This window comes from Oryzias latipes, chromosome 10, assembly GCF_053564925.1.
Source record: "Oryzias latipes strain Hd-rR chromosome 10, Olatipes_Hd-rR_3.1".
In the NCBI taxonomy this organism is placed as follows: Eukaryota; Metazoa; Chordata; class Actinopteri; order Beloniformes; family Adrianichthyidae; genus Oryzias; species Oryzias latipes.
In genome coordinates this window covers 32,844,583-32,864,942 of record NC_136246.1, presented here as the reverse complement: position 1 = coordinate 32,864,942, position 20,360 = coordinate 32,844,583, and the positions used below count along the sequence as shown (strand labels likewise).

The 20,360-nt window shown below is 43.3% G+C and overlaps 1 protein-coding gene across 1 annotated transcript in view; it reads right to left on the bottom strand.

The window, feature by feature from the left end:
• The window catches only part of fat2 (FAT atypical cadherin 2), a 93,917-nt gene that overhangs the window by 55,984 nt on the left and 17,573 nt on the right, over positions 1 to 20,360 (bottom strand). Inside the window, exons 2-6 of the mRNA XM_023959404.2 lie at positions 13,544 to 16,804; positions 11,222 to 11,533; positions 3,460 to 3,518; positions 2,253 to 2,564; positions 1,584 to 1,794 (exon numbers count right to left, since the gene is read on the bottom strand). Of these exons, the coding sequence (XP_023815172.1) occupies positions 1,584 to 1,794; positions 2,253 to 2,564; positions 3,460 to 3,518; positions 11,222 to 11,533; positions 13,544 to 16,775 (4,126 nt within the window). The 5' untranslated portion in view covers positions 16,776 to 16,804. The remainder of the gene's footprint in view (positions 1 to 1,583; positions 1,795 to 2,252; positions 2,565 to 3,459; positions 3,519 to 11,221; positions 11,534 to 13,543; positions 16,805 to 20,360) is intronic.

Sequence of the window (20,360 nt, the reverse complement as noted above, 5' to 3'; positions counted from 1 at the left end):
CTCTTCGTAACAGTCCAGTAATGTTCAGGAGGAAGAGGAGGAGAGGAGCAGGAGGAAGGTCCAGGCCTCCCTTCGTGGTCAACTGGCAGCTCATGAAAGCAAGAATGCCGCTGATTTATCCTCACGGACCAAAACATCCTGCTGATAAGCAGACCTTTACCCTCCTTTTTTCTTCATCCAGAAATGGGAAAACCTCAGTCAGACCTTGTTTTACAACCATCTTCTCTAAACCGCAGAGAAAACGCAATACCAACTCAAACTCCAATCAGATGAGTCTTTATTCCTCCCATTAGAAAGTTCATGGAGGGAGCTCAGAAAATGTTTTGGTTTATGTTTGATTATAATATCTTAAATTTTTTTTTAAATAAAATCAATCCAGCTACTGCCTTAAAGGACAAAGAGTAGGGCTTTGGGAAATGCTCTTTTAACTCTTAATGGGGTCCCCCAGGGCTTTGTGATGGGAGCCCTTTTTTTGTTTTTGTTTTTTAAAAAAAGATCAAGCTCCAACACGACTTACAATTAGGAAATTAGTAAATCGGCGTGTAGTTTATGTGAAAATCCTACGTACCCAAACGCATCACCTGGACACCCCGAGCGTACAGCATTAACTCACAGTCATAAAGCATAGGAAGGATACCGTAAGACATCAACTTCCACTCAACTTACAAATCCTTTACATTACACCTACACAACAATGGTACGTTCCATTTTCATGACCTGGATAGGTGCATGTAATATAATACAAGCCAGAGTTGTGTTACTCTATTAACCTGCAGTTTGTACTCCTAAGGATTGATGATGTTTGCAGTATTTCAGCAGCGTTTGGGTGAAACCAGTGATGTGCTGAATACCAAAGACAGATTTCAGGAGTTAAAGGTCGCAGGGAGGTCAGAGAGCCGTCATGACCCAAACCTCTGAAGCGCTAGTCTCCTGACACTGTAGTGCATTTTCTTTGCTGAGTAATCTTTCCTGATCTGTAGTATCAAATGCCTTTGATAGATCCAAAAAAACACCAATACCATATTCATCTCTTTCAAGGCATCATTATTTTTTTTCCACAAGATCTAAGATGGCCAGACACGTGTTGGTGTTTTTTACTAAAGCCATATTGTTGAGGCACTATTTCATTGTATTTCCCTAAATAGTCTATCAATCTTGAGTACATGACTCGCTCAAATACTTTGGAGTTGGCAGTATAGATATAGGTCTGTAGTTTTGAATATCTTTTTTGTCCCCAGACTTAAATATGGGTATTATTTGAGCTATCTTGGTCATTTTAGGGACTTTGCCATGTGGTAATGAGAGATTAATGGTTTAAGCGAGAGGTTCTGCAATTTCCTTTGCTATGGCTTTAACAATATTACTACTTATGTTATCAGCACCGTCTGTAACCAGATGCTTCTCCGCCTCATCCTCTAGAATGTGCGCTGAGATCCAACTTCAATAGCATCCTTGTCTTCTTGAAGCCCCTCATTTGTGGAGAGGGTTTCTCCTCATCGGGGGCGGAGCTTACCTCCGTTTGTTTCCGTCTGCGTTTTTCTCCACTCAGACTCCGAGTTCCTTCCTGGGAACATTTTACTCACCGGTGATGTCGAACCACAGCCGCTGCCGCTGCGTCTCCATCATGATGACGCCCACCATGTTGGTGACCGGCTCCGTTTCCATGACGGCAAACGTGAAGTGGGGTTCCTCAAACGTGATGGGGTCTGCGGAGGGGGGCGGGACGGCCACCCACTCAATGTCCAGACGAGTTGTGGAGGAGCGCGGCGGGCTGCCGCCGTCTGTGGCTTTAATCTGAGAGAGGATTGGAATTATTGGCAGATTAAAATGAAGGTTGTTTGTCAAAGACAAATCCGTTGTGTGTTTTTTTTTTAAGATTAAAACTTCATTTCGTGCCTGACTTTTAAACTTAAATTCTTAAAACTGTGCTGCTCTAGTCCACGACTGCTTTGGAGCTGATTTCTGTTTCGCTGTAACATCTGAATGATCTAAAGGACTAAAACCATCAAGTATCTGAAGACCAAGCGAAAGTTTTGACCAAAAACATTCCAGCTTTATTAAAGTCATCAGGACGTCCTGCAGCTGTTTGGACGTCACCTGTTCTCTACGTCAAATGACTGTTTCCCCTGAGAAAGTGTCCTCTAAGGAAAAGGAACCTTTCAAGATTCTTGAATCAGAGCAAAAAAGCCTCAGGATTCATGTCGATGGACATCAGCAGATGACATGGATGAAGAGGACTCGTCATCACTCACCGTGAGGATGCTGTAGTTCCCGGGCCAGAAGTCGCCGTGAGACGTCACCACCCCGGTTAGCGGGTCGATCTGAAACCGCTCGTCGCTGTTGTCTTGGAGCTTGTAAGTCACGACGGCGTTTGAACCTTCGTCTTCGTCGCTGGCCACCACTCTGCAGACGTCCCGTTTCCCGGACTGCCACCGCCGCTCCAGCAGCTGCACGTGGAAGAGCTTGTCGGTAAACTTGGGTCTGTTGTCGTTGGAGTCCAGGACTTTGATCACGACGGTGGCGGTGGATCTCAGAGCGGGAGCGGCGTTATCAGACACGACCACCTGTGGGGCGGGGGGAGCGCAAGTTACTGCCGGGACACCTGAGCTCGTCGGCTGTGACCTTAGAATGCGCTGAATCTACAAATGTACCCTTAAAGTCCCACTCTAATCGTCTTTGGATCTATTTTCAAACCGTTCCACAAGGTTTTTAATTATATTTATAATAAAGAAACCTGTGACGTTTTCTGGGATGTCTGATCTATTTGTCTGTAGTCTGTGAGTGGATGCATCAGAATAGAGCAGAGCAGGGAGCTCACAACCTGCCCACCGTATTTTCTACGTCACAAATTCAATTTGTTTCAAACTGCATTTTTTCGTCTGCTCCTGATTCACAACGATTTGAACAAAGAAATACTCAGTAATGCCGTTTTAATCATCAGAAAAATGCCACAAGATGTTGAAAAAGCAATTATAGTGACTTTAACTGAACGTGACTTCATGGGTCTCCAATAATCTGCACACATGTTTCACTCCTCAGATTCTCTTAGAATTAGTCAAACATTTGACAGCTTCAGTGACGTTTAGACTGGACAGAGTCCAACAGCAAGGCTGAAAGTGACAGAAATGCGTCTGCACATTTCCCTCTCTGTCGTGTTTGGTGGCGGAAGCAGTTTTCTGAATCCCCTGCCACTGATCAATAAGAAAAGACAAATAGCGAAGGCCTTTGTGTTGCAGCAGCAGCTGCTGTGCCAGAATCTCTCAGTTTTTCTGCTGCACGTTTTCCACAGGCATGCGTCTCACACAGCCAGAGGCTCAACGTGACGCGGCAGCGTTCTGCAGAACATGGACGGCTATGGATTTATCGATGCCCTGAACCTCGGCTGGATCACAGGGCGGAGCAGAGTTTGTTTTTTCCCCGTTTGGGGGGAAGTGAAAAAGTTGTTTACAAGAGTCTGACCTCGATGCTGTGTTCAGGCTTCTCCTCCCGATCCAGAGCGGCCAATGTGCTGATTACACCTGCAGACAGACACAATCGATGCGGTTAGAGCCCCCGTGGAGGTCCGAGGAGTGAGAGTGCTAATTACCCCAGCTGTTGTTCTGCCCCCGGGCAGAACAACAGCTTAACAAACACACTTCCTTTGACATTTTCTGCCACATGTTGCTGTTGGTGCATCTGAGCGTGTGTAGCTCTGTGCAGTATCTGCCATCAGCTCTGTGTGAGACGATTTTGTGTTTGTCACTGAAATAAAGGTGCAAATTAGAACTTTTTGTTGAGATTAGGAAGCAATTAAACATTCTTGTGGAAGGAGGCATCCATCAATCAGTCAATCAGCTGGATGATCTTCTGAGGATTCAGCCATTAGACCAGATCAGTGGCCTAGTGGCGGAGTGTCCGACCTCAAACTGGTGGGTTAAAATCCATTGCTTTGTCATACCAGAGACTCTAATACTGAGACCCAAAGCCTCCCTGCTTTACATTCAGCACAAAGGGGTTGGATTGGGGGGGTTAAACCAACCAAATGGTTCCTGTGTCTGCAGCTCACAGCTTCCCCAGGAGAGGGGTCAAAGGTGAAGTCATAACTGATGGGACTTTTGAGTTTGGAGATCAGAAGATCCAGCTGCAGACTGAGTTTCATACCAGCTGCTGGGAGCTACTGCAGAGCCATGCAGACGTCTGAAACCAGAACCTACAGAAACCAGATTTCTGTGGAAAGGGAATGTACTCCAACATTTACCGCCTTTACAGTTAAAACTGAAATCCTTCAGAAAAACAAAACAAATACGCTCTGGAGAGGATAATGTAAAGGAAAACTGAAAAACACACGTCACTGCAGTCAACAGAGGTCAGCTGGAAAACTGTGGGGAAAAATATCTAGAACGTTTCTCTTTCAGATCAGACGATTCCATCGATCTGACGGAACCGGATCGGAGGATGAGAAAGGACTGAGAGCTGACAGAGTTCCCAACACTCATTCAGCTTTCAGGAGCATCTTCCTTCTCCTGTCGTGTCACACACAGATAAATGAAGGGAAGTGGTTCACAGCAGCTGCATGCTGAACCTCAGAGCGACCTTAACTCTGCTGGCAGAAGAACCGGGTCAGGTGTCGAGTGTTTGACAACATGCGTCCAAAACGCTTCAAATCTAACACGGATGTTGATGAATGTCTGCCATAGTTTCAGCTCCCACTCCAGGAAATGACACGAGTCAAACCGAGGCGATGCCTGACCTTTCAAAATAAGACTGAAAGGGACAAAAACATGAAGTACTGCTTTTATTAGAGAACACAAAAGAGGAGAACACAATGAACTGGCTGGCAGATGAAAAACGTCATTTTTAGGGGTTTCAAACTGGAGACAGTTGAAAAAAGTAAAAATTACTACATTATACCTCTAATACAATGTTTAATCTACAAACTTCTGTTTATAAAAACAACTGTGTCATTAAAGGCTCTTTATAAAGGAACACATCAGTGACAATGTGTGTTCTACACAGAAGAAAAAGGTCATGAACCAGAAAACGTTACCAAAAACCAACATCATGAATGTGATATCCACTAAACTACATGTCTATAGATTAAGAAACCACCAGGAAAAAAAACAAACGATGTTTAATTTTTGAGACAAACCACTAAAAATGCCACAATTCTCGGTTTAAAGCTGGACCGTATGTTACACCATTTATACTGAATGAAAATTCCCATTTCGACATTTGAAAATGTTTCTGTTTAAAGTGTCAAACGTGGATTTTGTGCTATATTTACTATATTTAATATTACATCGTGACATCACAGGAGGCTTAGTAAAAGCCAACTGAAAGGGTTTTCTTTCATTGTTACCGGATTATTCGCACCTTTAGAAAAAAAAAGTAGTATTTTGTTGTCTTTAAATACACAAATCACACATGAAGACAAAACTGTGACCCAAAATGGAGGTTTGAACCAAATCCTGGGAAAGTGCAGTGTTAAAAACTGAGGTTCACCTTCATTTGCTTTAGTTTGCGTTCACACTCCACTTTTAGGAGTGGACCAAACCTCTGGGAAATCTCATGGAGTTACAACAGCCGCTCTGGGGGTTGGTATGTTCTAAAACAAGTTCTGACAATTTCTTATTTCTCGAAAAGACGATACGGTTTTGCTAAACCAAGTTTACCGACTGTTTTAGGATTCAAGCATCTTCATGTGTTTGCGATCCTATTGGAAATGCATGTTCTTCGTTGGCTGGAGGGCCTGTTCACATTCAAACCACAATACTTGCTCTCCATACCAACAAGCGCAGTGTGAAACCAGATGGAGACGATGGCTTTGCAATATTACAGCGGGCAGCTAAGTTAGGAGAGAAAGGCTTAAATGTGGGGCCCTGGAGACGTGGAACAACTGCTTTTGGCAGGGTTCTGAAAATACAAAACCCAGTGCCCCATACCCCCCCCGTCCCCACCATTACAGTTATTGTTGCAAAAGCAAACAGAAAGAGGGAGTCGGTCCTAGCTGTCCACGGGGAGCACTAAGACGGTCAGACGGCTCTAATGAGGTGAAGGAGCGGTGGTGTGAACGCAGAGCCGGGGGGTCAGAAGTGGAGTGAAAGACCCCGCCGAGGGCCGTTCGGGGCTTTTACGATGTGCAAACAAACCCCCACAGAGGGGACAGGTGGGCACACGGGAAGCTGGGTTTCTGTCAGAGCCCCCCGTGAGCGCTTTCTCCCACATCGGCCGTTTTTGCTCAGCCGTGCTAAGTGGATGTCAAAAACCAGATGAAGATAAACTGTACGCCTGACATGTCAAGGCCGCTTCTGTTTTTGTCCTCGTCTCTCCACAGCCGCGCTGCACTGCCAAGGACAACGTTTGCCCCTCTTTTGGTTTTCCAATGCCTTTGTTTCCTCCTCTAAACCCTGCAAGAGCTTCTTTTTACGAAAGAATTTTAAGTTCTCTGCAGCGTTTCAGAAAATATCAGAGACTAAGAGCGCTTTCAAACAAGAAAAGCCCTTGAAGCGTATACTGAGATTACAGAAGGACCGTTTAAATCCACTCGGGTGGGTTGAAAGACGCGCAAATTCTTTGTTGAGCTGAGAATGCAACAAATGTATGCAAACCCAGTCATGCGGGTAAACAAACACACAAAAAAAGATGCCAAAGAGCCACTTCATGGACGGGTGCAGGTGGAAGTAGTTTATAGCTAATTCGGCTAAGCCGCTCAAAGAAGCGCTTACAGCCCAGCCTGATGGAGATCCCAGGCCTCCGCCTCGTTGGCGGGATTTAACGCGCAGAAGGTGATAAGCAATCAGCGCGGCTCAAAGAAACAAACTGATTTCACAGACAGTCGGAGGCTTTGTACAACTCTGTTGTTCGACAGCTTCGGCTGAACTTGGATTGACTAGAAATGTTCTGAACACAAAAACCTTTGGAAAACAGGAAGTAGAATAGGGATAATGGCCGCTGTCCGTTCTTCAGGGTGAATGAATCCATGTGGGTCAGAACCGTCTAAACGCAGTTCAAAAAGCTCCTCCAGAACAGCCATTGATGAAGGGTAATAAGAACAGGCTGATCATCCAAGGCTATTAACCAGCGGCCAATTAGGGACTGAGAACAATCCAGCATGTCTATTGAGATTTCAGTCATTATAGAAGCAGCATTGGTGATAAATAGACCTCTAAAGATTTATAACTGATGTGTTCTTTTGGGTTTTTAATGAAAATTCTGAGAAACACAATGGACGTCCATAAAGGGTAACCTTCTTACATCTGAAACAGAACACATTTCACCTTTTCCAAGAATGAAATGTTTGTTTTTTCCCTCTTTAATCTGTAGCTTATGTCACAATCATTTGGGTTTGTAGCTCAAGACTTCATTAGACCGTTTGATGTCACAACCTAACACTGGAAAACTCATCAATGACGGATGTCTTTCTAGCTTTTTAGTTACAAACTTTTGGGGCCATGCAACTTTTACCCCACTGTGGGCAATAGAGCAACAACATCTGCGTGTTAACAGGGAGAGCATTAAAATCCCCCACGGCAGACAACACTGACTGACAGTCTCTATTCTCCAGAGTTTCTCTATAGTGATAAAGAAACGGGGAAAAGTGACAAATTATTGCTTCCAAATCGAGACTTTTTGAACAGAAAGACAAAACAAATGTGCGTACCAGACCATGCTGTTTAATAAAATGACACACCCAAAAGATAAATCCATGAAAAATGTGTTGAATGACATTATAATTGAAATCACATTGCAGCAGCAGGCAGCACTGGCTCAGAACTGATGATGCTAGCTCATGCAGATTGTTGAAGTACCTTGCTGTGTTTTCTTTTACCGTCAACAATCTACTGGATCTGTAATAAACTCTGAGGATGGAAAAACCCTGGAGAGCATTTTCAGGATTTGTTGTTAAATGATCCGAAACAACAGTGATGTTTGTGTTTTGTTCACTGCTGAAGTTAACCAGGAAGTAGACAGGAAAAGTGTGATGTTGTTCAACGTGGTAAAAACCATTTCCGTCTGTCTTAATCAGGGGTGTCAGAATCCAGGCCTTGAGCCATTGAAGCTCCTTCTTGGCTAAACACCATTGATCCAGGTAATCAATAGCAGATAAGGCAGGATTTCTGGAAAACTAGCTGGGGGCCGGCCCTCCAGGCCTGGATTTGGGCCCCCCTGTCTAAATTCTTTAGTTTTTATTTGTTATGTTTTGTTCATTCTGTTCTCCTGTTCTGATCTGTGAATCGTTGATCTTGATTGGTGAATCAGATCGCCGCCTGAGTGACGATCTACAGCCCAACATAAAGAGTTTGCACGATCTTTCGAATAATTTTTTTAACTTGAACTAAGCAACTCATCAAGAATCAATAGCATTGCCATCAATACTGAGCATAGTGTGTCCTTTAGGTATTAGCGATTTATTCCAAGTACAAAAACAGGAGCTCTGCAGACTTGGAAAAGCCCTGGGCACGTTTCTTGGACATTCTTCCCATTTTTAAGCAGAAATCCCTCCTTTAGGTCGGAGCGGGAAGACAAAACGCTGCAGTGCAGAGTAATTCCTGCTTCTTAGTAAATAAAAGCATAATAAAACCTTTGAGTCACTTTCTTCCTGTTGAGACATGAGAGGTTTCTACCTTAAGCAAATGTGCACTTTAGTAATCTGTGGTTCATTTGTGAAAATAAGACAAGGTGGGTCATGTTCCACGGATCTGGTTTCAGCAGCACGTTTTTGTTGTTCACTGTGACACAATCTCACTGATAAAGCCACATTTTGATCCTCAGGGTTATCTCCACGATCAGTCATGGGAATCCTTTCAGTTTTATTTTACAGTCTATTGTTTTATTCAATAGGTATATTGACTTACATACTTGGTTTTGAACAGAGAGGCTGCTGACTATTTCACTCTAACACCAACAATGAATGAGGCTAAAATCTCCTTTAACGGGAAACAATCGTCTCCATTGTAACGGCTTCATTACGGTTGTGTGCATCCGGGCTCTTCTGCCAAACCACCTGTGCAAATCAGGAAAAAAACAACTGACCTCATTCATTGGTCAGATCATCCACCTCCATCCAACCCCTTTCTCTTTATCCTCCTTGCTCACAGCATCCTCATTCATGTCCTCCTTCATCCATGGACCTACTCTTCTTAACCTCTTTCCTGGTAGCTCCTTTTACCAGCAACATCCCTGTTCCTCCTCTCAACGTGTTCAAACCATCTTCATCTGCTTCCCTGCATGGTTCTGCAGCCTCATTCGTTATTTCTGTCCCGGCTCAGTTGGAAAGTTGGTTTGACAGTTGTTTTTGTTCGGACTAAACCCGGAATCACCCGGACATTCTGGTGTGGAGGATTGGACAGTCTTCTGTGCCGGACCTACTTTATTCTTGTTCAGGTCACAGGGGTGCTGGAGCCTATCCCAGCGCCTGAAGGGCCAAGACGGAGTACAACCTCAACAGTCTGCCAGGCTATTGGAGACATTTCATCCCCATGAAGTTTTTTAAGGTTTAAATCTAACCGCAATGAGTCTGTTTTTTTTCTGCTGCAAAGAAATGCAATCACAGCTCACTTTATGTTCCTATTTTAGGAAACTAATGGTGATCCACCATTTGCTCCACCCGCTGAATGATCTCAGGCCACATCACAAAGTTCTCCACACAATTACCCCCTTCAGCTGAAAACTCTTTATCCGTGTTTTCTGTGCAGGATTAAGGTATATCAGAAACACCTGCATTTACACAAAAACACCTTGTTTTAATTGGACGCTGCGGCGGTGTCGACACCTCCTTCCTGACCCGCCTTTGTGTGACGTCTGTCTCCGAGCTGCAGGAACCTCTCTCTCGGTAATCCCTCAGTAAATGGCCCTCGGGTGTGGACAAACACCCGGGGACACTAACACAACAGGACTCGCACGGGCTTGCAGCATCAGCGCTCGCGCCGGTCTCTTTCCCCAAACATCAAAGAATATCAGCTGCAACTGTCAGGGAGCTCTGCACAAGTTCCCGAGGCGTTTAAGGACCTTTCCTTCCTTTAGTCTCAACTAGTTTTCTCTTTTCTTCTTAAGATTATAGAGGAGAATGTGACGGACCAACTTTCATTAAAAATGTCAGCCCTATCTTTTTTTGGTACGCCGGATTCTGCATCACTTGCTTAGACATGCACCTGGAGAATCCATCTTCAAAAGGCCTCTTTCTGCTGACTCTGCACAAACAGCCTTTGCAGGACATGTAAAATTCACCAAAGCAAAGAGCAGCAGAAAAGACAGTCTTCAGACTTTTTGTTAGCGTTGGAACCACGACTGTAAGAAATGTTATTAAATGCAACCTTTGGTTCATCAGAACCAGAAGGTTAGGGATGTGTCAGTGCTTTGGAGGTCCATCTATCGTCAGAACCTATTAAAGTTAATGTTGAGTGCAAGTGGGGTTAAAACCTATTTGGACTTCAGGAGGAAACCCGAGTTCCCAGAGAAAACCCACACATCACCCACACAGTTCCAGTGGGTTCGAAAGCAGAGAAAAGCGTCTTTGCGCTGTTATGCAACACTTTATGTTAGAAATCGGTGCAAAGCCGACAGGAAAGTGGCTCTTCTCCGCATCAGAATCAATTTAATCACGTTGATCACGTAAACAATTGGAGAGTTACGGTAGTCCAAAGAGCGTTTGTTATTTAGGCGTCACCGGCGACATCTCCGGTGTTAAAGGGTTAATTCTGTGAGAACCGGAAGTGATCTGAGCCGTTCTGATCCAGTCTCTTCCTAAAAGTTTGACATCAGAATTGGATCTGAATCTCTTTGGTTGACTGAAAAGCCCTTCTTTATATATAGCTGACATGTTTGCATGAAAAAGAAAAAAGCTTTCCTGTTTTGAATCATCTGTATAACTCATGGAGTTAGCCAACATGGCACATTTTCTGTTCCAAAACACAGTTTGGGCTGAAAATGTCAGGGTTTTTTTAAGCATGAAGATCCAGATTTCCATTTTACTGATTTAAAATCCTGTGGTTAATTTTTGGCAATGGTAGCAGTTGGGCTGCTGCACTTTAAATGTTGTAGGAAGTGTTGTCACTCCCAGAAATTAATAACTTCTGAACAGGTTTTGATTCTTTAGAGGCGTGAAACAATATTTACAGATCAGAGAATGAAAGACTGCCTGATTTCTTTTGTTCCACAGAAACTGGTTTTGTAATTCGATAAAAGAAAAAAAGAGGCGTTGTTATTTAATAAAGAGACCACCTGATTGAAAATGGGTTTTTACCTGTTTTAGGGTCAATGTCAAAATAGACCCGGTGGGATTCCAGCATCTGGAAGGAGAGTTTGCCCTCAGAGGAGACGTCCACGTCTGTGGCTGACAGCTGGATGACCGAGTTCACTTTCTCCACGTTCTCCTGGACGGATGCAAAATAGATGGGCTGGGAAAGTTGCGGGGCGTTGTCGTTGACGTCCAGAACCTCCAGGAAGACGTGGGTCCAAGACACCAGAGGCTCGGTGCCCAGGTCCGTGGCAAACACAGAGAGCCAATAGTGAGGGACCGTTTCACGATCCAGGAGCTCCGACGTCCGAATCACACCTGAAACACCATGAAGGGACGATGACTTTCTGCTTCACACGTTTGGTTTACTTTCCTCTAACAATAATAATAATAGGAAGTGCCAACTACCTTTTATTTGACAGTGCAATTAAAAACACCTGGATTGGAGCCAAAAGGTGAGACAGGTATTTAGCTCTTCCTCAACAACACAGGTCATATATTTGCACTTCAACAGCTTTATCAAAAGCTGCTCAAGCAGGGAATTGGCTTTTCTGTGTGAACATGTCCTCAGCCACACAGAGGTTATGTTTCAGCCCAGTTCCCTCATGATGAAGGACTCCATCTCCCTGATTTTATCTGAACTTTAGGCGCAACTGGAGGCTAATGGAATGCAACAACATATGGCGGGGTTACAGGGTTTCCATGAGGATTGTGTTCATGGAAAAGTACCTTTACCAGAGAAAACATTACAAATGGGTTCATCGCCAGCAGAACCGGCAGAAAAGCAGCATTCACTCCCAAAACTGATGGAAACATCTTTAAAAAATGAAACTAAATTTGATTTTACATTTTATTTGTCCATAATATAATCTTGGATGATTTTACAAAACTCATTCCAAAACACTTTGTCAATCAAAATAAAGAATAACAGAATATATCTATAAAATTAGGCATTTTCTGCCCTGTGGGACTTCAAGATAAGTTAGTCTTCTAGTCAATTTATTACAATTTTGTATTTGGTTGAAAAATGAGGCTTTCCTGGCCTAAAACATCCTGGGGTTTTGCTGGTTTTGTAAGAAACCTTTTTTTCTACATTTGTTATAGTAGCTGGACACAAAAACAGGTATTTATAGCCTATTTTGGTCAAAAATTTAGATTCTTTTACATAAATTCAGTAACAAGACGGACACAGATAATTGTCAAACCTCTTCATTAAACCCGGAAAGGCTACTACATCAAAGAATTGAGAAAAAGAAAATTACATTGTTTTGATATTTAAACGTTTTTAAAAGCTTTGATGAAATCCGGGAAATAAAAAAAATGCAATGTAATTTTATACGAGATATATTGACAATATGGTTTAAGCTATAAAAAAAATAACATGAGAGTTGAGGAAAAAGCTCCTTATTTATCCAATGTCTCAAATTTGATACACATATTTTTAACATGATGCACATGTGTTAAAAAATAATTGTCAAGTAAATCTAAATGATTAACAATGGATGAGTTATTCTCTACGATGAAATATTAGGGCTACCACAAAAGAAAGAAAAAAATCGTACAATTAAGAAGTCTAAATTTTATGAATTTGTACAATTATGAGACAAATATTAGACTTTAGCGATAAGAAATTCAAAACATGAGAAAAAAATCAAGCTCTGTAAAATTATGAGAAAAAAATCAAACTTTACGAGAATAAAGAAGACAAATTAGGAAGAAAAGTTTAAATTTTATGGGAAAGTTGTACAATTATGAGAAAAATGTTAAACCTTTCAGAGAATACAGTCGTAGAATTTCAGTTTTTTTGTGAAAAAAGTCACAATTTTAATGAAGTCCTACAATTATGAGAAAAAGTCAAACTTTTATGAGAGTAAAGACGTAGAATTTTGAAAGACAAACTAAAAAATCTATGCACAATTATGAAAAAAAGTCTAACGTTTTTAGGTTTAGGGTTAGTCTCGTAGAGGTAGGTGAGAAACCACCCGCGGAAGGGTGAAAGGGTCGTTATATATATATATAAATATATATACTGTATGTATTTATCTTTTATGGTTGCCCTAAAACTTCATCATAATTCTCACCATGAAGTTTTAAAAGTTAATGTTCCCTTCAAAAAGTGTTTTTGAGATTTCATGGAAGCTGCCATTTTGAAATGACACAGAAAAGCCCCTTCTTCTGCGCCTAGTGGGGTGATATTCCACTGAAGGGCAAAAAAACACGTACTAGTTTCTTTACATTGGGTCTATAAATTGAGTTTGGGTCATGCTAATAAGATAGGAGTCTCAGAAATGCATATCAAATATGATACCAATGGTTGAATAGAATTACCTGATTCCTCGTCAATGGTAAAAACTCCGAGTCCAGAGCCATCGTGGATGTGGTATCTGACGACTCCATCCCGGCCTAGATCCTTGTCTGAAGCGGTGAGCGTCACCACCGAGCTCCCCACTGCTGCATCCTCTATTACTGCAGCCTCATACACAAACTCTGAGAATGTCGGCCTGTATAGGTTCTCATTGACGTCCAGAACCTGGATCTCCACAAAGCAGGAGGACGAGAGGGAGCGCGGGAGGCCGTGGTCCACTGCGCGGACCGTGAGGTTGTACATTGGTCGCCTCTCAAAGTCCAGCTCTCTCTCCAGAGTCAAGGCTCCCGTGGAGGGCTCGATGTTAAAAATGCCACTCTCTGTGCTCTTTAGGTTGTAAGAGACAAGACCAGCTCTGCCCAGATCCAAGTCAATACTCTCCACCCAAAGTAGAATGGTGCCCACAGGAACATCTTCTGCTACTTTGATGCGGTACCCCGGGGGTACGAATCTAGGTGGATTGTCATTTATATCCTGCAAAATTATTAACAAGCTGATGGTGGAGAAGAGCTGAGGGCCATGCTTGGCCTGGTCTCTTGCTTGGATCCAGAGGTTATGACTGGCCACGGCTTCTCGATCCAGTTGACCCGTCACTATCACCTCTCCAGTCAGCTCATCTACTCTAAAGAGATCGGTGGATGTCAGGAGGAGGTACTGGACTTTCCCGCTCATGTCGGTGTCCATGTCTGCTGCTTGAGCTGTGAAAACGACCGAACCCACCGCTGTGTTTTCAGGCACTCTTATCACATATCTGGGCTGATCGAACATGGGAGGGTTGTCGTTAACATCCAGGATGTTGACGGCCATTAGTTTCCACACTGACCTCTGCGGCATTCCCAAGTCATAAGCTGTGATGTTCAAAATGTAGAACTCCTTACTCTCTCTGTCCAAAGAACAAACTAACCGAAGTTCTCCTGAGAAAGTGTCGATGCAGAAACAACCATCTTCATTGCCGCTTGATAGGGCGAACACCACCTGACCGTTGAACCCCGAATCACCGTCTGCTGCCTTAAACTGAAGAATGGTGGAGTTCAGAGGATGATTCTCAACAACGTCAATGGAACTGGGGACACTTTTCACAAACTTGGGAGTGTGCCGGTTGGTGATGTGCTGGTCTGAGAAGGATTCTTCCTTTTTATTGACTAAAACTGGTTTCATTGACTCTATAAGTTTGTCCGTTTGCTGTTTCTGAATGCCTGTTTCCAAGCAGTGGAGTGTTGGCTTGTCGCCTTTGTCTCTGACCGTCACCCTGACAACTGAAGCCTCTGAGCGATGTTTACCATCACTGACTACAACTCGAAAAGTGAATGAACCCTCCTGAGGAGGAATTGGCTTTTTGAGGAAGAGGGCTCCAGAGAAGGTTTCCATTCCAAAGACTTGGAGCTCGTTCCCTGACTCAATAATGTACTGCAGCTGCTCTAACTCGTCTGAATCAAAGGCGGACAATTTAGCGACTTCGCGACCCACCGGTAAATCGAGCGGTACTGTGATGTTGCAGCCCACCCTCTCAAACACAGGGAAGTTATCATTGATATTGTTAAGGGTTATTGTGACAGGACACTCACTGACCTGACTGAAAGGGCTGCCGCTGTCTGAGGCCCAAACCCTCAGGTGGTACAGCCGGTTAGCCAGCTCAAAGTCTAGATGTTCTGAAGTCAGAATGACACCTGTGAAAGGGTCTATAGTGAAAGGTAAGGGATCTGAATGTGCAATAGAATAGGTCACAAAGCCATTTTTGCCCTTGTCGCTGTCCCAAGCTGTGACCTTTACAACACTGCTGCCAACAGGAGTATTTTCATCCAAAGTGGCCTGATAGGACGTCTGCGTGAACAGGGGGCTGTTGTCGTTTTCATCTGTAATTTCAACCACAAGATGAGTCTCTGCCTCACCATGATTGGCCACAACATCAAACTCATATCGATCTTTTTTCTCGTAGTCGAATTTCGCAGCTGTCACGATGATTCCAGTTTTGGGGTTTATTTTGAAATCTGAGCTGTCGGAGTTACTCTTCATGCTAAAGGTGACGTTATAGGGGACTGATGAGACGGAGACTTTAGCTACATGAGTATTAGGGGGTGAAGATTCACTCAGGGTGACGATGTAGGTGTCCTCCAAAAACATCAAGGGGCTATAATGATCTGGTGGAATGTGGACTTCTTTAATTGGAGAGAGTAAACTTGGCGAACTACCATCTTTGGCTTGAAGGGACAAATTAAATCCAAACAGAGTTTGAGACCACATGATCCTCTTGGTGGAGATCACGTGAAAGTCGTTGCCGTGCACACCTGAAGGAATAATCTGGAAACACTTGTGAGGATCCCCTGCAACGATGTTAAGGCTTTCCACAGGTTTAACTCCTGGCTCCACATGGACACTGATGTCCACTTCTCCATCTGCAGACACTGTAGGTTTTGGGGGCGGAGTTATATTTGGAAAGACCATGGACATCTTTTCTATGTAAACCCTGACTTGGGCGGCATTCCCAAACTTCTGCACACCAGATATCCTTTTTGTCCTGTCCTCAGCCAGCACAGTTAGCTCGAACTTCTGCGTCTGGGTGTAGTTGAGCTTTTTGACGAGGCTCACGGTGCCTGTGAAGGGGTCGACTGCAAACGGATGAGCTCTGCTGGTGAACAAGTAATAAAACTCTGCGTTGCTGCCTTCGTCGGCGTCCGTGGCGCTGACTCGAACCACGCTCGACTTCAGCGGCGTGTCTTCTCTGATGGCCACGTTGTAAGAGGCAGGGTAGAACAGAGGTTTCAGGTCGTTTGTGTCCAGCACCTGCACAAGGACTTTTGTCTTTGCTTTGAGATCAAAAATACTCTCCGTTGCCTCCACGGTGAGGGTGTAAGTGTCTCTGACTTCCCTGTTCAACAGAGCGGAGTAGCTGCTGCGGGTTTTCAGCCTGAGAAAGCAGAAATCTCCAACTGAGAGAGCCTCTGCTTGGAAGAGGCCATCGTCATCGCCAACAACAACGGCGTACTTGATGTTCCAGAGAGAGTCTGCGAGTTGAATCCCCATTTTTACTGGTGTGTCGACATACATGTGAGGCGGAGAGTTTTCATTGATGGTGGTATTGTATAGATGGTGAGTAAACCTGAGTGGAGAGCCGTTCTTTCCCTTTCCCGTCAGACCTCTGACCACGTGCAGCAGCAACGCCGCTAAAAGGAGGCGCATCGCTCTTGAGGTTCCCATCCTCAGCAGTTCCACTGTCGACCCCAAGCCTGTGAGAAGATCAGGAGTAAAACATGCTGGTTAGAAATGGAAAAGAAAAAGAAAGCCATACAGAAAAGAAAAGAACGAGGTCCTCCTCATCTGTCTCAGCTTGTAAAGCTGCCACACAAACCACATAACAACATAACGGCCGTACAAACACTTCTTATATACAGTAAATAAGAGCACAGCTGCAGAGGGGACGCCTGCGGTCGTTTTCACTCGTCCAAACTTGTCGCTGAAGAAAAGAAAAATTGTAAAACAAGTAAAGCAACTGTTCAAAAACCAGAAGCCTGCCTCCAAACTTTTACATGGGTGACAGCCAAAACTCTTTCTGATGATTAACCCTTTTAATTTTCTCTAAACTTTGAATGTGGGAAGATAAGTTATCTATCATTTGATCATTTATTCACTTTTAATTTGAGAATACCTCTTTTTTCCTTCATGCTTAATTTCTTTTGGCCATTTTTCAGGTCTATAATCGCACATATGATGGTATCCAAATCACTGGAACTGCGTCTTCAATGAAAGGAAATTCTGTTGTCAAATCTTGACTATTTGTTTCCCTAAAACCGATGGAACATTAGGGGCACCAAAAGATAAAACAAAATGAATACATATAAATAAAGGCGTAAAATTGTTTGTGTACAGACTAAAGCAGATTCTTAAGCAAATTTCTCTGAATTGTCTGCAAACGAAAACATTTTAAAAGCTAAAGAAAACATTTTATTTTCAAAAAATCACTTTTTCAGCTGATAGTTTTACAACTGTTCTCCAACCCTTGTAACCCTTGTGCTATCCTAGGCACTTTACCATTGGGATATGGGTCATCTAGACCCACTAGACAGTGCTCTGAACCTTTTTCTTCAATGATTTGTGATCTTCACTGGTGTCCATGGATTACATGAAATCTTTCCGCCTTTATCCACCTTTGTCATGGTAGGGAGAACACATCAATGGAAGGATCGGGTCATCTTGACCCCATAGGATAGCACAAGGGTTATTGTGACAATTGTTTCCCTTTGTGCAATTTCATACTGATAATTGAATACCTTTGTCCCTTTAATTTTATAACTTTGTTTTGATAATAGTAAATTATAATTTACAACTTGTTTTTAAGACTTATTGCAACTTTATTCTAATAATTGTGTACCGTCTTCTTTTGCACAACTTGTGATAATTGTATGACTTTTTTCTAATAATTGTACAATTTTCGCTCATTCATTGTTTTTCTAAACCCGTTTTGTCCCTTCGAAGACACATTGCTGCTGGAGCCTATACTGGCCACTCATGGGTAAAAGCAGGGGACATCCTGGACAGGTCGCTAGTCTGTAGCCGGGCCACAAGTTGCACAACTTGATTCTCATAATCGTTTGACTTTATTCTTCTGAATTGTTGCATTTTTTTAAATAATTGTGGAACCTTTTACCGATAATTGTATGACTTTATTTTGATATATTTGTCTATTTCCGTCTTGAATGGTGGCCCAAACACTTCATTATAGAATTATCTAATCCAAATTTTGAGTAGTTTTATTGGTTGCAATGATTCCTTTTTATATTTCTACCATTGTTGTTCTTTTAACACAATGTATTTTGCTCTTTAAAATAGTCTGGGTCTTAGTTTCCTTTACGTTTAAACAAGATCTTTTCAGGTTACTGTTTTCTGTTTAATAATTGCTTTGGCATCTATTCATATTCAAATGATCTTGGCGTTTCCTGATAATTTTTCTGCCCCAACACGCAAGGAGCTTCTGGTGTGCTCTGGGTGAACTCCGTTTGTAGGGGAAGGTGCAGAATGTGTCTCTCACTGGTGTCCTTCAGCATCTGAACAGGTTTGAAGGCTTGGAGACTTCACTTTCCCTCGAGGCTGTCATTAATGGAACTCCAAAGACAAAGTGCGCTGCAGAGGCATGAGCCTCCATCTGCTGCAGGACCACACCGGTGCCGGCTGAAATGTCACGGCTTCCAGAACTGACAGCAGACAGCGCCGTGGGTTAGAGCCCTCGTCCTTCACGTCCTGTCTGACAGCTCCACCGGAGCAAAACACACTTTGCATGTACAGAGCAGTGAAGGAAGCAGATTGAGAAACGTTGTCAAGTTTTCCCCCCTTCACCCCTGTGGCGTCTCGACAAAAATAACATTGTCAGAACACAGAACCCGACATGACTCGGTCCATCCGGGTGTGTAAACGAAAGACGTTTACGAATGCCAGCGTCAAACGTGATCTCCGCATTTCTCCGGGTTTTTGAGAGCAGTTCCCCCAAAACGGTGGAATGTGCCGAGCGGCGTGGGAGCCTCCAGGTAGACTGGAGCTGCAGTTTATAAATGAAGGGTAACAGGTATGCTGGATTTTATCTTCATTTTCCCTGTGACAGGCAGGCAGATTACAACAGTCCGGGGCCCGTATGGGCTCACAGAAATGTACGAAGTTTTGTAATCTTGCTGGCTGTTTCTTCCACGAAAGCTTTGAAAGTTCTTCACGGAGAAGCCGGTACGCTTCGCCGCTAATGCACAAGATCTTAACATCAAACGTAAACAGATGTCAATAACGGATTTGGATCTGAACGGGTTTCATAACAGTACATGAAAATAGTCCCCAGTGCGATAATTACAGGTTTAAAAGGGATCTTTGTCCTCCGCATCAACTTAAATATTAATCCTAGTTGAGACATAAAGGATCTGCGTGTTAACATTTCAGCAGGGCAGCCCCACTTCACGGATAATTTCACCTGAAGTGCAGCAGACCTGCATATCTTTGGTAGTGTGGGGGGTAAAGGAGGATATAACCAGGGCCTCCGCACACCAGCACGAGTCCTAAAGTGGAAAACACGTTGCTGAGGACTTTGGCAAATGAAGGATTTGAACATGTGGTCCTGGTTTTGGCTCGTCTCAAGCGGCAGAAGAAACGATAGAAACTCTGGTTTGTACTTGTGTCGTACAGCAGCGAATCGACAACGTACTGCGCCTTTGAGCCAAAATTTCCCCCTGCCACAAACTCAAAAACTCACCAAAAGGTGCACACACCTAGTACCAGTGAAACAAACAAAAAAACAGAAAGAAACAAAAGAATGATGACATCACAGTGGGAAAACCCATCCAAAAAAGGAACGGGGACATAATCTCTTATGGGGCTCAAAAAACAAAAACAACGACAAAGTTCAAAGTCCACAAATAAAATGTGTTAAGAATATTAAAAAGACGTTTTCAAATTATTATGGGATGGCCAGATTTGGACCAAGTTAGAAATTTTCATATTTTTACAGACTACGGGAAAACAAAAGTTTCAAATATCGTTAGCGTAAAAAGCTGACAGAAGTGGCGTTTCCCTGTTGTTTCCATGTTTTTACAAGAAAAACAGTGAAAATTCAAACCGTAAATTGTTGGGTCAAAGAAGAATCTCCGTTGTCCAAGTCAATTACATCGACCTGTTTGTCACCAACAAGTGGGGAAAAAAACAACCAAATGGTTGCCATGGAGACAAAACCGTGCTCAGCCAGTGGGGGCAGATAATAAGGGGTGGCGTAAAGATTTTATTCATAAGGCATTTTATGTGGGGTGGGGGGTC